Source organism: Leucopleurus acutus (assembly GCF_964270905.1).
Source record: "Leucopleurus acutus genome assembly, chromosome: 19".
Lineage (NCBI taxonomy): Eukaryota > Metazoa > Chordata > Mammalia > Artiodactyla > Delphinidae > Leucopleurus > Leucopleurus acutus.
This window is the reverse complement of record NC_139161.1, coordinates 48381437-48398558: the sequence shown is the minus strand read 5'-3', so window position 1 is coordinate 48398558 and position 17122 is coordinate 48381437. Positions and strand designations below refer to the sequence as shown.

General features: G+C 39.4%; 1 protein-coding gene across 2 annotated transcripts in view; it reads left to right on the top strand.

The window, feature by feature from the left end:
- Positions 1–420: 420 nt before the first annotated feature.
- Positions 421–17122, top strand: part of METTL16 (methyltransferase 16, RNA N6-adenosine) — a 59443-nt gene continuing 42741 nt past the window's right edge. For both annotated transcript variants that reach the window (XM_082859930.1, XM_082859931.1), the window contains exons 1-2: positions 421–535; positions 5834–5961. In XM_082859930.1, the coding sequence (XP_082716056.1) occupies positions 5834–5961 (128 nt within the window). In that variant the 5' untranslated portion in view covers positions 421–535. The remainder of the gene's footprint in view (positions 536–5833; positions 5962–17122) is intronic.

The window sequence follows — 17122 nt, the reverse complement described above, 5'->3', positions numbered from 1 at the left end:
CCTCACAGGTTTATCTGTGATGATCAAGTGAGACATCGCACGAGGAGAGACCTATTGCAGAATAAACGGTAATTGCCGCCGTGTAATCCAAAAACACCCCTCCCCCCCTTCCCCGCGCAGCCATCCTTATATTCTTCGCCCAAACCCAGAGAATGTGATTTAGTAAATCTGGAGTGGGGCACAGAAGGCTACATATTTTTTTTTAATCTACATTTTTAAAAAACAATATCCCTAGCAGATTTAAAACTAGGCGTCCTAACCCAAAGGACTCTGCTTCCTACCACGCCCCCTCCCTCTGACAGAAGGAGCCGCCAAGCCCAGATCTCGCGACAGTTTCTTCTTTCTCCAGAATCTGCTGCAGGTCGCGCGAGAATGGCTCGTCCAATCACGAGGCTGAATGGAGGCCCAAGATGGCGGCGCACTGACAGCGTAACATTTGCGTTTCTAGGATCTTCGGGCTGCTGGTGGCTTAAGACTCTGGGGTTGTAGAGGCCCACACTAGACTAGTCGTCTGGAAGCAACTTAGACTTCAGAGGTGAGTCACTTAATATCTCTCACGCGGGTTGCGAGTTCACTTAACCTGTGTATCACCTAGGTTCCACATTCTCCCGTTCTGGGCCTGTGAGGTGTTGGTTTCGGGGTCTAGGGAGAGAGACCAGATGGTGTGTGTGTACATCTGCGTGCGCGTGCGGGGGTATATGTGTGTTGGGGTGGGTAGGAGGAGTTGGCAAATGGAGTGGCGACTAGTGCTGAAGTAGGAAAGACCGGCGGGGCGGAGGAGGTTTACAGAGATCCAAAACTGAGGCGGGAAGATAGTCTGAGGGGGTAATACGAAGGCGTGGAAGGAGTGGAAGAGATGGAGAGCTGGCAGTGGTCGAACTAGTGCAAAAAGTCGGATTTATGAGGGAAGGAGACGAGAGAAAACGGAGATTAGGATTGAAGTGGTAGGGATCTGTGCAGAAGGAATTTAAAGTTCTGAAAGCGGAATTTAGATTATTTTACAGACTTATGTATTAAGACACGTGGTAGTTGAAGAGGATTATTAAGGGTCAGGAGAAACCAAGGAAACAGAAGCGTGGAGATGGGAAAGATCAAAGAAAGTCGAAGTGGAAGCTTAAGTGAAGGTCTGCTACTTTGGCTTTCTGGACAGACTCGGGTAACCGGAAGAAAAAGGTCCAGCCCTAGACCTGAGCCTTTTAGACACTTTAAGATGGGGACTGCTTATCAAGAATGAGGGTGCTGTGTTTCAGTGTCCTGGACAGTGTAAAGAGTTCCATCGTGCTTTCAATCAAAAAACACTTATTGCGTGCCTGCTCTCCAGGCCCTACTTTAGGCTCTGGGATATCGCAGTGAATAATAAGATAGACAAAATATTTTCCCTCATGAAGCTTACTGGCAGGGCAGATTTAAAAAAAAATAAGTAAAATATATGGAATGTCAGATGGGTAAATTTTATGTAGAAGACTGAAGCTACTAAGTGAGACAAGGAGTGTGTTCACTCACTGCTTATTTATTTTTTTTATTTTTATTTTTTTTTGCGGTATGCGGGCCTCTCACCGCTGTGGCCTCTGCCGCTGCGGAGTACAGGCTCCGGACACGCAGGCCCAGCGGCCATGGCTCACGGGCCCAGCCGCTCCGCGGCATGTGGGATCCTCCCGGACCGGGGCACGAACTCGCGTCCCCTGTATCAGCAGGCACACTCCCAACCACTGCGCCACCAGGGAAGCCCCACTCACTGCTTATTTAAATGGAGGTACTCAGGAAAGGCATCAATGAGTAAGAGACGTTTGATCAAAGACCTGAATAAGGTGTGAGGGTACCTTGTATGTATGTATTTCTGAGGGAATAACAGTTTATGCAGACCAGACAGCAAGTACAAAAGCCGTGAGATAGGAGTGCGCCAGACTTGCTAGAGAAACAGCAAGGAGGCGAATGTGGCTAGAACAGAGTGAGCCAGGAAGAGAAAAGTAGATTAGGTTAGAGAGAAGTGGGGAGTGACAATGCTGATGCCAGGTAAGTGCTGATACTCAGTTAAACTCTGAGGAATGGGATAGATTTAGCTAAGAACCCATCGCTTGTATTGGGAGCTTGGTTAGCAGAGAAGTGGCTTTATTGACTCATTGTGCATCTGTTCTGACCAGAAGGGTTGAATAATGAAGGAAATGAATCTATCATATTTGTAATTTAATTTGTCCATGTGTGTTCAGAGTGTTATGTGTGTGCACTGACATCAGGGTACACGCATGACACTCTGAACAGGGAGGAGAAAGTGGCAACAAATGAGTTTGGAGGGGTAGATTATGTGTGCCTTGTTAATTATTTTGGACTTTATCAGCCTAAAAGCTTTAGGAAGGCACTGAAGGGATTTACCAAGGAATGTTCAGTTCTGTATTGGGGCAGGAGGAGGGGGATGTTGTTGCTGGGGTGAAGTGGATTGCTGGGGCAAGAGTGGTTAGAGAGGGCTTCCCTGGTGGCGCAGTGGTTAAGAATCCGCCTGCCATTGCAGGGGACACGGGTTTGAGCCCTGGTCCGGGAAGATCCCGCATGCCGCGGGGCAACTAACCCCGTGCGCCACAACTATCGAGCCTGCGCTCTAGAGCCCGTAAGCCACAACTGCTGAAGTCCGTGTGCCTAGAGCCCGAGCTCCGCAAGAAGAGAAGCCACTGCAATGAGAAGCCCGCGCACCACAACAAAGAGTGGCCCCCACTCACCACAACTAGATAAAGCCCACGTGCAACAGCAAAGACCCAACACAGCCAAAAAACAGAGTGGTCAGAGAGACATCAGTTAGAGGCTGTTGTAGTCATCCAAGAAAGAGATGATTATGGTCTGTGGCCTAAAGATATGGAGTTATGAAGGGCAAAAAATGGATAGGGTCAAGAAATAATTAGGAGATAGAGAATATTCAGGACATGGTGTGTTTGGAATGAGGGAGGCAGGGTGGAAAAGGTTCTAAAGGTTTCTCGCTTTTGTGCCACAAGGAAGATAGTGGTATCATTCAGCAAAATAGTGAAGATTAGAAGAGGACCAGTTTGGGGTGGGTAGAAATGATTTAATTTTGGACATGTTGTGCATGAAGTACTTTTGAGCCTTTCAAGTGAGTAGTCTGGTGGGCAGTTATATGCATGATTTGGAACATCTCGATAATTCTCTTTTGGACATGGTTGTTAAACTTCCAGTGTGGAAAGCTGTCAAAAACCTTCTGAGTATTAACATATTTATTACCATGTAAAGTTACATCTCTAACAAAGCCTGCAAAGGAACGGTACTTACTGCTAAGAGACTTTACAATAGCGGATATGACTGAACTGGGGAGATTAGGGAAGGAAAGACCTTCCTGAAGAAGAAATGCTTGAACTGTGGTAGTAAGGATGAGTAGGAATTCATGAGGTGAAGAGGGGGAGTAAAGAACATTATAGACAAAAGGAGTAACCTGGGTAAAGACCCTATTGCCAGAGTGGAGGGAAAGAAAGAAGAGCAATGGGTGAGACTTAAGCTGATGGTGAAAAAATAGGTAAGGCCACACCATGCTGGGTCTTATATGTATGCTGAAGTAATGTAAAGGTTTGAGCAAGTGGGCATGGGAGGAGGACACAGTGAAATTTACGTTTAGAAATGATCGCTGCAAGGTGGAAAAAGGAATGGAGAGAAAAAGCGTGGGGTCATGGAGACCAAATAAGAGGCTGTCTGGGCTTCCCTGGTGGTGCAGTGGTTAAGAATCCGCCTGCCAATGCAAGGGACACGGGTTTGAGCCCTGGTCCGGGAAGATCCCACATGCCGCGGAGCAACTAAGCCCGTGCCCCACAACTACTGAGCCTGTGCTCTAGAGCCCATGAGCCACAACTGCTGAGCCCGTGTGCCACAACTACTGAAGCCCACGCGCTCTAGGGCCCGTGCTCCACAACAAGAGAAGCCACCGCAATGAGAAGCCTGTGCACCGCATTGAAGAGTAGCCCCCACTCGCCGCACCTAGAGAAAGCCCACGTGCAGCAGTGAACACCCAATGCAGCCAAAATTAATAAAATAAATAAATATTTTTTAAAAAGAGGCTGTTGTAGCAGTCTAGGCAACTTGTACTGGGCTGCTATTGGTGGACATAGGGAAAAATAGTTGGATTTGAGAGGTATTCAGCTGGTAAAATCCACATAGCTTGATTTCTTGGAATACGAGAGGGATAGAGAACTATCAGGTGACTCTTAGGATTCTGACTTACACAATACCATTTAGATGAATGCGCATTATGAAAAAAATGGAAAATGCAGAATGATATAAAGAAGAAAATAAAAATCACCTACCATCCAGAGATACACACTAAAATATTTTTTAAATTACCAACTGCTTAGAGATTTACTCAACCACTGCAATGGGTTTTTTCTGGTTTTTATTTCTTGCTATAAATGTGTTCACTTTTTTCCTCTGTGTATTCTTGAGGAAAACAAAATTGCTATGTTTGTTTTCATTTGGTTTTAGGTACCTGGAAATGACAAGACTGAAATTTATAAAAGAAGTTGGAATAGAGGATTTTTTTGGTAGAGTTTGAAATCAGGAAGTTAAAAAAAAAAGATGTTTTTTGAAACTTTAGTGACTTTATGGTGCACTACCAAAGAGTCAATCCATGCAAGACCACTGTAAAAGCTAACCTCTGACTACAATATTCTTGGCTGTAGATTATGTTGCCTTCTGTCACTTTGATGCATTTAAAGGAATAGTTTCCAATTTTCTTCCCTTGGTTTAAAAGAAAAAGATTCATCATATGTTGCATACATTTTTAAAAATTGTGGTAAAATACACATAACATAACATTTAAAATTTTAACCATTTTTAAGTATACCATTCAGTGGCTTTAGGTATATTCACAGTGTTGTGCAACCATCACTACTGTCCATTTCCAGAAGTTTTTCATCATCCTAAACAGAAGCCATGTACCATTAAACAGTAATTCACCATTCTACCCTCCTCCCAACCTCTACTAACTTCTTGTTTACTCTCTGTCTGTATGAATTTGCCTATTGTTGGCACTTCGTATAAGTGGAATAATATAGTATTTGTGCTTTAGTGTGTGGCTTATTTCCCTTAGCATAATGTTTTTAAGGTTCATACATGTTGTAGCATGTGTCAGAATTTCATCCCTTTTTAGGGCTGAATGATATTCCATTGTATATATATCCCACATTTTGTTTATTTATCTGCTTGTGGACACTTGGGGTTGCTTCTACCTTTTGACTATTGTGAATAATGCTGCTGTGAACATTGTAAGTATCTGTTTGAATCTCTGCTTTCAGTTCTTTTGGATCTATACCTAGGAGTGGAATTGCTGGGTCATATGGTAATGTTTAACTTTTTAAAGAACCACCAAACTTTTCCACAGTAGTCATACCATCTTCATTCCCACCTGCAATGCCTGAGGGCTCCAGTTTCTTTACATACTTGCCAATACTTGTTATTTTCTTTCTTTCTTTCTTTCTTTCTTTCTTTCTTTCTTTCTTTCTTTCTTTCTTTCTTTCTTTTTCTTTCTTTCTCTTTCCTTTCTCTCCTTTCTCTCCTTTCTCTCCTTTCTTTCTTTCTTTCTTTCTTTTATAATAGCCATCCTAATGGGTATGAAGTAATATCTTATTGTGGTTTTGACTTGCATTTCCATAATGACTAATGATGTTGAGCATCTTTTCATGTGCTTATTTGTTGTTGCATATTTTCAAAATATAACTTCTTTTTTCTCACTTGGTTGGCAAAGATGTATTGGCTGTAACTGTTGACTTGGCAACCACAGCTTTTCCTGTTGACTTTTTTTAACTAAATATGCGATTCCCCCCCCACCCTTTTTTTCTTTTTAAAGATGGCTCTGAGTAAATCAATGCATGCAAGAAATAGATACAAGGACAAACCTCCTGACTTTGCATATCTGGCTTCCAAATATCCAGATTTTCAGCAGCATGTTCAGATAAATCTGAATGGAAGAGTGAGGTAGGTAACAGATGAAGAATTCTTGATACAGTATTATTCTAGTGTAATTTGAATGGACACAGCATAGTGGAAAGCGTACTGGACTGATAGTAGACCTGAATACTAATTCTAGACATTTCCTTAAACTTCTCATCTGACCTTGGACAAATCACTTAACCTCTCTCGGTTTTAGCATTTTAACCTATAAAATCAGAAGATTGGACCAAATGCTTTTAGTTTCCTTCTGGCTAAAAAAAACAAAAAACAAAATAAAATTTCTTGATGTCCAAATTATTGGTTACCCAACAGAGATCCCAGAGTGCCTGCAGAAACCTTAGGATTGTACTCTAAAACTTGGTGACTGGTGAGGGTCTAAAGTCCTTATTTTAAGTGTGTGTTTATTTTGATGTGAGGTAGGAAAATAATAACCAGGATATCAAAACTGATTTCACTTCATTATTACGTAGAATGTCACTAAATTTAAGTTTAAAAGTGAATTATTAAAAATTAAGAAAATAATAATATGACGCTTCAGGAAATGGCAAGGATTATGATAGTGGTATGGTAGGAACCGATGTTTCTGTTATACCCTTGAGAAGGAGATCTTTGACTGCCATCCTAAACTCTATGTGAGTTACAGAGGGGATTGGAAATTTCAAGCCTGCCTTGGGAAAATATGGTGCTTCACCTGTGGGGAGGAGGAAGAGCAGGATTTGTGGAGCACTGGGAAGGTTGGGAATAATAGGATCAGAGGGCTTGAGGCATTTTGCTGACCTCATCCTTCCTCCTGGCAGACTTGTAGAACTGGAGGCCCTAGGCCAGGACTTAACCTGGGGGCCAAGTTACCCTAGAAATCCTAAAACTTAAAAAATATATATATAATACATATTTATTTACATTCATTTTTCTGGGAGATAATCCTTGGTTTTCACCAGATTCTCAGAGAGATTTGTGACCCCCACCAATACACAAAGGTTAAGTCAAATGCCCTAGAACTGTGATTTCCAAGCTTTATTGTCTATTCCACTCAGTAAAAAGTTGAGCACAGCTCCATATATGAATGCTTGTGTTACTTACCATGTTACTATATTAAACACATTAGAAAACATACTTCAAACTGGAAATTAAAAATATATTTAAATAAGGGTTCTAATATTTTCTTTGCATACTCTAAAGGTTTATCTTTGGCACCTTACTTTGGATATCACCCCAGAGATACAGAATTGGTGTTTCTCTTTGTTTAGATCATCTCTACCATTTTTCTTAAATCTTTGTTTCATAGTTATGTATGTGGATGTTATTTATCCTAGTAGCTTTAGAGCAGATACAGTTTTGTTATTCTTTGTTTCCTCTCTACACTTCTTTTTGTACTTAATTATTTAACAGATATCTGTTGATTAACCATTTTGCTCAGTTCCGGGAGAGCAATAGTATAAACAAGCAAGACTTAGTCACTGCCATATTTGGAGTAAACACACTAGTGGAGGAAGTGGACAAACAAGCAGTTAGCCTCTCAGTGTGGCAGAACCTGTGGAGTATACAGTGGAATCACACAGAAGGGAGACCTGACCCCAGCTTTGGGATTTAGAGAATGATTTGAAACAGATACAGTGTCTTAGTTGTGTTCTAAAGAATGAGTCTGAGTTAGCCAGGTAGAAAGAAGAGTGTTACAGGCAGAGGGAGGAGCGTGTGCAAAGAGCACGGAGTAGTGGGGGACTGGAAAAGTTGAGCATGCCTAGGGTGTGGTGGACAAATGACAGAAGATGAGGCTGGGAGGATGATGCTTGCAGTACTTTATAAGGGCCAGTGAGGAGTTTGGAATTTATCTTAGGGACATTTATCTTAGGTACAGAGAGTTCTTGTGTCTTCAGAATTACTCATCCCGGGCTTCCCTGGTGGCACAGTGGTTGAGAGTCCGCCTGCCAATGCAGGGGACACGGGTTTGTGCCCCAGTCCGGGAAGATCCCACATGCCCCGGAGCAGCTAGGCTGTGAGCCATGGCCGCTGAGCATGCGTGTCCGGAGCCTGTGCTCCGCAACGGGAGAGGCGACAACAGTGAGAGGCCCGCGTACCGCAAAAAAAAAAAGAATTACTCATCCCCAGTCTTATGCACTAAAGTTTTAAAGCAGGGAAATAACATTCAGAATTGTGTTTAGACAGGTGACAGGTGTATTCTAGGAGCATAGTAGAAGATGGATTGCAGGGGGAATTAAGACTGAAAGTATAGGCAAGTAAGTGGGAAATGGTTTTAGTAATCTACATTAGACATATTGGTGGCCTAACTAGGTAGAGGGGGGAAGGACAGAGATCACTGGATGAATTTGAGAGAAATTCATGAATATAATTAGCAGGACACTAGAAATTAAGTATGAACCAAGTATGGTGCTTGGTATTCCAACTTAGCAAGAGATTAGGTGGTAGTGCCATTTCTGCAGTAAGGAACAAGGGGGAATGAGCTGGTTGGGGGAGAGATGATATATTTTCAGTTTGGGGCATATTGAATCTGAGAAGTCTATGTGCAGTTGAAAATGGAAGTCAGAAGAGAAGGACACAGCAGTGGTGTGGGAGTGGTATTAGTGAAGGCCTTGGGTCTTTGAATACTGAAAGATGAATAGAAGGGGGGAAAGAGTTCCAAGTATAGAGAACAGAATTTTTTGAAAGGCCTGGTAAGTTTGCAGAACTGCATGTAGATGGGGATGAAGTGGGTATAGAATAACAGCTTAGGGAATACTAGGAGATGAGACTGAAAGGAAAACAAAGAACAGGTCACAAAGAGCCTTTCATAGCTCTTAGCTCATGCAAAGTAGAATGGACTTGATTGCTCAGACTTTGAGGAACCAGAGGAAGATTTTTAGGATGGTTAGGATTTTTAAGATGGCTTAAGATTTATGTATTTTAAGAAAAATCACTCAGAGCAGACCAAACAGATCTGTTATTACAACATATCTGAATGGCTTAAGGGTGTCTGACAAGTAATAGACATTCAATAAATATTTGTCAAATGCATGAGAATAATTCTTCTATAAAATCTAACTGTATGCCATTTACAGATGGCATACCTAAAACAAAATTGCAGATAAATAAAAAATAAAGGGATGGGCAAAAATATACTAAACAAATGAGAGTTCCCTCCAAATTAAAAAAAAGTAAGATAGAAGGTAGAAGAAACCTCAGATTAGAAAAAGAAGACTAGTTTGTATTGACAAAGGAAATAACGTTCAGTGAAGACTTAAATAAAGACTTTTAGCATGTTGAAAAATGTAACATAAGAAATAGCTTTTAAAAAGTGTTTGATATAATTCAGAGACATTTTTTCTTTGTCTTTCCAACCAAGTAGAGAAAAATAAACAGAACAATGGCCTCAGGGACTTTCAGAGGATCAATGAATGCTTCAAAGGCAATTAGGTAAAAATACTCTTTGTGTATGTTCTTTTTCTTGGGAGATAGGGTTTAAAGCGTTAACCTATAATTTGCACTTCAGTTTTAAAAGAGTAATTGACCCAAAAAAGGTTAAGTACTGCTGATAGAGAGCCTAAATAATATAATCAATGAATTTGATTTAGTGATATGTTTTGAACTTTTAATCTATAAATGCACATTCTTTTTTTTTTAATTGATACTGCATTATTTTATTATTTCCTTTATTTTTTGGCTGCTACGCAGCATGTGGGATCTTGGTTTTGCAACTAGGGATCAAATTTGCGCCCCCTGCATTTGAAGCGCAGAGACTTAACCACTGGACCTCCAGGGAAGTCCCACACATTCTTTTTAAATAGCTTGCACAGGCTTATAACACTAAGAAGTGACTGAGTTGGAACTCTCTCTGGCTCAGTCTGTTGCTTCCCTTGTTTATTTAGAGTTAATAAGATTAGAAGGAAAAAGAATGACAATTTTACAGATGGCTTGATTATTGTCTACCTGAAAAAACATTTGAGAATTACCTAAAAATATTCAGATGATTGCTGAATAAAACATACATATAAATATTTTAAAATGTATATAAATAAATAGAAAATTGATAGGTTTCCAGATATTAGTTGGAAAATATAGTTGCAATAGAAGATTCCATCCACAATAACAAAGAGGAATAGGCAGAAACTTGGCAAAGAAATATGTTAAGATCTATGTGGATAAAGCAATAGAATTACCCTCAGGGGTCTAGGGGAGACAGTGAATCTAGAGACACCATGTGTTTCTGGATGGGGAGGCTCAGTATAGTTAATATGTCGATTCTTCCCCAAATCAAAATCCTTCTAAGGTTTTTGGGAGAGAAAGCGACATAATGTTTCTTCTGTTCAAAGAAAAGGTACTCAAAACAAATGTTATAAGTGGGTGATGGCAAGGTGAAGGGGTGTAAACTTTCCCAGATGGGTATTTAAATATATTGTGAAGTTCGAGTAATTAAAACATTAGCCCAGTAGTGCCACAAGAATGGGCCATCAGTTGTCTGGCACAAAGTGGCATTCAAGTCTCAACAGCATGTGCACATTAAATAGGGTGATTCCAGCCTGCTTTCTACTCAGTAGTATACCTCCCAGAGGGAGTATAGAGTGGGAGTGTAGAGTGGACAGGGTGAATCTTCCTTTCTTGATCAGTCTTGACTCCTGTGTGTTTCTCATAATGTGAATATCTTACAGTGCTATGAATGGTTAAAGAGCTTTTTCAGTGTTCTCTTGGATTTTCACTTTATATGCTTACTTTGGAAGCTGACTCCGAAGTAAGATACCACCCCACCATGTAAAGACTGTAACATAGAATAAGGACATTTCAGGTTGTTAAGGGTGGAGGCAGACACCAATGGATTTTTAATAGATGCATTGGAACAGCTGTGGGGAAAGTGCATTAGATTCCCTTTCCTATATATTATGCAAAATAAATTCCTGATGGTTTGATGATTTCAATATATTTATTCTAGTGAAGTACTAGAAAAAAATATATAGGTGAACTGTTTAACTTTCGGTGTAGGGATGGTCTTTCTGAGTAAACTCCAAGGGTAGAATTCATAAAGGAAATTTTATGGATTCAACTACATAAGAAGTAAAAACTTTACATATCAGGAAATAGTAAAAGGTGACAACACAGTATAAATATTTAGCTCCCTTAATATAAAGAACTCTTAGAAGACAATAAGAAAAAGGAAAAAAACCTTAATATATAGGTTAAGGATAAAAACAGGCAATTTACAAACGAAGAAAGACAAATGGACCAAATTAGCAAAGAAAAAATATGCAGTAGCCATCAATGGCAAAAATGTAGTCAAATAGGCATAGTGATAAAATGCTGGTAGAGTTGCAGCTTTGAAAGTTCTAAAAGCATACTTAGATGAAATAATGTATGTTTGAGGATGTTTATCCCAAGGCTGTTTGTAACAAGGAAAATTGGAAATAATTAAATTTCCAAAATTGTAGGTTCTTACAGTGCAGTTCCATACAGTGGAATACCACGTAGCCTATGGAATGGGTGTTGCAGATTATAAAACATCATCATTTTGTTTCAGACTGAAACCAAAGTATCTGTGCTGATATGCTGTGCATAGAAAAGGACTAAAAGTTATGAACTTGATGTTCAAAGTGGTGGTTTTGTGATAGGCAAAAGTAATATTTAAATTTCTTGCAAGGAAAAGCAAATTTGTCTGTGAAGGGATGGCAAGAGGATGAGGCAAGCTTGAGGAGAGCTCCTCTTCTTTAATAATGGGAGCAGTATGAGCTTCCCTATGGTTGGTAGTACAGCATATTTAGAAGCGATCTATGATAGAGGAAGAAGAGAAGATATGTACTTTTTTTTTAATGTAAACAACCTACCTGCTCCTGGACATCATCCTCCTTGTTGCTTACTTAGGTAAGAGTTGTTGATGATTATATGCGTCAGTAGAATGTTCTTTATTTTTATAGTGGCTTTTTATTTAACTCAAGAAGATATGTGAAAAAGAATGGTCAAAATGTAAACCCAGGTAATGATGGAAAAGGAATACCAGGCAGAACATTAGACCTGAGATGGATTGAAGTGTCATTTATTTGCTCAGCCCTTAAGTGCCCTCTTAAGGGAAGCAGGGTGTGATACGGAAAGAGGGGCACTTCTGAGTGAATCATCCTAAGGATCAGTCTTGAGAGTGCCACTTACCAGCTGTGAGGTTTTAGATAATTTTCTTAGCTTTACTGAGACCAAATTTCCTCATCTAAAAAGGAGGGATAAAAGGACATACTTTGGATGATTGTCATAAAGGTTAGCAATGATGTGTGCAAAGTGACTGACACATTGTAAACACTTAGTAAAGGATAGATATTGTTATTAAGCCTGGTACACTTGATGAGGTACTGAGGATTGCTGGTGTGATCTCTCTCTCTCCCTCTCTCTTTTCTCTCTCTCTCTTCCCTGCATCCCTCACTGCTTTGTTGTAATCATATCTGACTGTTTCAATTAAATTTTAGTTTGTGCTTTTTCACAGAAACCAGCCCCATAGGAACATCCTGCAATTTACTTGAGCCCTGTCAGTTGAGTTTGAATAGAGTATGACACTTAACTGATTTGTTTTTAAATCGAAGACCTGGCATTGAAGGGCTGTGTCATAGTTTGTGACTGTACCATTTTTAGCACCTCAGTGAAGATCTAATGAATAGAAACCAATGTTGGAGTAGGGTGGGGAGGCTTCAGCCTTTATTGTTACATAAGGTTCAGCCTCTACAGTATTAGAATGATTGTTTCTTTAACCATGGTTACAGAATGTATCTTTCCAAACTCCATCTAATAATGGTAATACTGTATTCATCAATAGCAGAGCAAGAGTCATCATGGGGAAATCAGACCTGAGCCTGTTGACAATAGGCTGTTTTGTTTTACGAAGCTGGATGTGTTAAACAAACAACAAAGACTGATGGTATAAATTGCTAATTTCCACGTGAGAGCTAATTTTAGTCCCTGTGCCTCTCTGTGCTCTCAGAAATGAAAATGAAAAAAGATCTTGCCTGTGTTCAGGAATTTTGAATGTCCCAGGGTGCTAAAGTGACCTAGATATTTAACTAGTGAAGTCAGATGACTTCACTTTTGTCCTACAAAAAGATCTCCAACCCTCAGATTAGTGTCTGTATTTTCTTAAAAGTAAGAAAACAAACACTCATTTTGCTAATAACAAAGTCTAAGAATCAGCTCTTCATTGATTTTTGTGTATTTTCTTCAATTAGACTAGCTTCTGCTCGATGTCTTATACTTTTTGGTGATTAGGATGTAGTTCCTTAGTAATAAGTTGTATGCTCTATTCCATCAAAGTAAGCACATTTTTTAAAATAGTGAGAATTGTTTATATAAACAACTCTGTTTGAAGGCACTAAGAAAATATATTAATTATATCGCTGTTTCTCTTGCTCCAAATGTTTCGTGAAGCCATGTAATCAATGCTCAAGCTGCACTACTATCTTCTGGGGATTGCTGTGATTGTGGGAGATATGCTGGTTTGGTCTCCAACAGAATTGGCCCCCTTTCATGGAAAACAAGTAATCTGGAACCAAGGATCTGTTTTCCTTTTTTGAAAAAGGAAGTGTTTTTTTTTTTATTATTCTACAAACATTTATAGAGCCCTTAATGGGAAAATTATAGAAATATATCCTTCCTACCTACATTTATAATGGGAATGTTGCATACGTAAAAGAAAAAAGGTCACGGTTCTTCCACCCCAGAGATCAAATTACTTGTGTTCCTTTCTAAGCCCTGTCCTTATGCATATATAGTAATTTTTGTGGTTGTAATTTTGCTATAGGTACAATCAAAGGACTTTTTTTTACCCACACTTGACATAAGCATTTTCCATATAGTTATAAAACACTTATTGTTGTTATGAAGGTATTATGTAACATGTGTTCAGATAATACAAAAATATGAGAATTTCCACATCCAGAGGTGGTTCTGACCCTTCCAGATTGTTTTCTCTGCATGTTCACATATAGGGTCTTTTTTGTCTTGTTTTTATTTTTACAAGAATGTGATCATAATGTACATATATGCTTTCACCCAAACTTGTGGGAGTTTTTTGTTGTTGTTGCTGTTAATTTATCAAGGAACCCTCTTCATACAAGACTGTGAATCAGCCCAGTCTTACTCCTTTTCATGACTGCAGAGTATTCTCTTGTGTGGATGTGGTATAGCTTATTCAGTCAACTCCCTAATGACTACTTTTAGATTGTTCCTAAATTTTCTGTAATGCAAAACTTAAATATATTTAACTGTTTCCCATACTCTTGGACTTTTTTTTTTTTTTTTGAGTTTCACTGAATTTAGGGCAAGTCACTGGGCTTAGCTAGAAAAACTGGAGTACCCTTAACTGTAATTGGAAAGAGCAAAGAAGTGTTTGGATTACTAAGTTTTTCTTCCCTGTCATTTGCTCTTTAGCTAGCATAGCAATCCACATTTAAGAGACCAACTTGATTGATCAAGGTGGTTTCTTACTATTTTGCATGTAGGATTTTGGGTTCTTTGGCTAATATAGGGCTAACAGTAATGGTCATTTACAACTGTTCCAGGATCTTTATTTTTATATGATACTACTATCTCATTGCTTATTTGACCATAGGTGTGATAAAGTTAAAAAACAAAAAATTCTTAAATTCAGTTGTGGGTAGGTATGAGTTGGTGGAAAACACAAAACACCATAGGTTTGGCTTTTGGTTCTGTTTGACAACCTATTATTATTATTAATTAGTAGTAGTAGTAGTAGTAGTAGTAGTAGTAGTATGATACTCGAATTCAATTAAACTCTCCATCTGTACTTTGGATCCCATACCCTCCCCCATCTCAAGAACCTTACATAGTGCAGTATTCCTTGAGTTAAATATTTAATGTCTGTCAACTAGTTTCTTCTTTTTGACTTATTAAAAAATTTAGATACAACTCATATATCATAAAATCACCATTTTAAAGTGTACAATTCAGTTGTTCTTAGTATGTTCACAGGGTTGTGCAAGTATCACCACTATCTAATTCCAGAACATTTTCATCACCCCAAAAGAAACCCTATACCCATTAAGCAGTCACTCCCCCCTGCTGTGTCTCATCAACCCCTGGAAACCACTCATCCGCTTTCTGTCTCTACAGCTTTGCATGTTTTGGATATTTCATGTAAATTGAATCATAATATTTGGCCTTTGTGACTTTCCGTTGACTTTTAAACGTGTTTAAATCTTCCATTAAAAAATTAGTAAAGAAACCTCTCCATCAACCCTACCACTTCTGCCCCATCTCTCCCTTGCATAACTCAGCTTCTTGAAGAATTATCTATTTTTACTGTCTCCATTTTTTCATACCATACTTAATCTTTAGCACATTCCAGGGTGGATTCTGAATTCTACCACTACGAAAGCAGCTCCTGAAAAGGTCTCCATGGTCTCACATCACTAAATCCAGTTTCAATTCCCAGTTGACTCCTGAGAAGCACTGGGGTAACTGACACTCTTACCCTTCATGGACACCCTCTTCCCTTGGGCTCCTTGGCACCACATCACACTCTCCTGGTTTTCCTTCTTCCACCCTGTCTCCAGGTGTAGCTTCCTCTGTAATGATTGTAAGTACAACCATTAAAGGATTCTTTGAGGCTTAGTGTTAAGTTGTCTTTTCCTCTCACTTTGTGTTTTCTCCTTAGACACACTCTCATCTGTGCCAGGCCCTCATTTGTTTGTTTGCAAATCACTTATACATTTTGTCCAGATTTCCCAATCTCTTTTTCCAGATTTTCTGGACTCTATACCTAGAGATCATACTTACTCAATATCTCTACTTGGATATCTCAAATACAGCTCAAATTTATGGTATTTCTCCTCAAAAATGGTTCTCTGCCTGAGTTCCCAATTTCAGTGAATGGCACTGTCTATCTTGTTGAACAAGCCAGAACCCTGGGAGATGTCTGTAAACGCATCCTCCCTCACCTCACATATCAGTCCATCAACGGATCTTGTCAATTTTCCCTCCTAAATGTCTCTAAATTCCTTTCACTTTTCCCTGTCTTTGCCACTGCCACCTTTGTCCAGCTTCTTAACTCAGATGACAGCAGTAGCTTTCTCATTGGTGTCTCTGCTTCCACTTGGTCCATCCTTATTCCATACCAGACATAAATCCTTAACATAGATTATAATTATCCTGGTGTGATACTTTCACTTTCAGAAGTGTCCCGAATTAATTGATAAAATTATATGGTTACCCTAATTATAAGGTTCTATATAATCTGGCCTCTGTCTTCCTCTCCAGCCTCATTTTAAACCATGCATGCTTACATTGCTATCTGCATTTTAGACAGTTGTTAGAAACAGCTGTTTCTCAGTATGCCCCATGAAGTCTCCTGCCTCAGGGTCTCTGTACTTGCTCTTCTCTTTACCTAGGACCCTAGAATACCATGTTCCCTTCCCCCGTTCTTTGTTAATTTTTATTTCAGTCCTCAGGGAAGCCTTCTCTGACCTTCCTAAGGCAGTCCCACTTATTATGTAGGTTTCCTAGCACCTCGTATCTATCTTTTATAGCATTCATCACAGTGACAATTTTACATATATTCGAATGATTCTTAAATTAATACCTACCCTCTACCAGACTGTCAGCTTCATGAAGGGAGAGATTATGTCTGTATTTGCTTTTACTACAATATCTCCAGCATTTTGCACAATGCCTGGCATGTAGCTGACATGTAATACCTGTTGAATGAGTAAAGGAATGAACGCCAGCAGTCACAACCTCTTAAAAATTCTAACCTATTCCATATAACTCAGTTGAGCAAAGTAGTGCCCAAAGAGAGTGAAACACTTTTATACTTCTTTAGAAGTGTGGAGTAGCCAAGTATCCCAACTTTCTTTATAATTCTGTTATTTACGATAGAGGTTGCCACCTGTCGGCCTGTGAATTATATAGGGTTTGCAGTTATTTATTGTCCACATATATTTTAAGAATCATAGAAATTTCATATAAAAATATGGGTTGCTGGTTTCATTTGGAAATTTTAGAGATCTAGCAGAACTGGGCCAGCAAACCCACTTGACATTAATTACCTAGAACTGAGTAGTGACCATCCTCTTTGAAATGGTCACTTGTGTCATCTGGCATAGTGCTACCGGAAGTGTGGCCATTGGTCTGCCCGCTCGGCCACAAACCATTTATTACTGTCCACAGAGGCGAGGACCTTGTGCCACACGTTTAGTTCAGCAGACATGTCTTT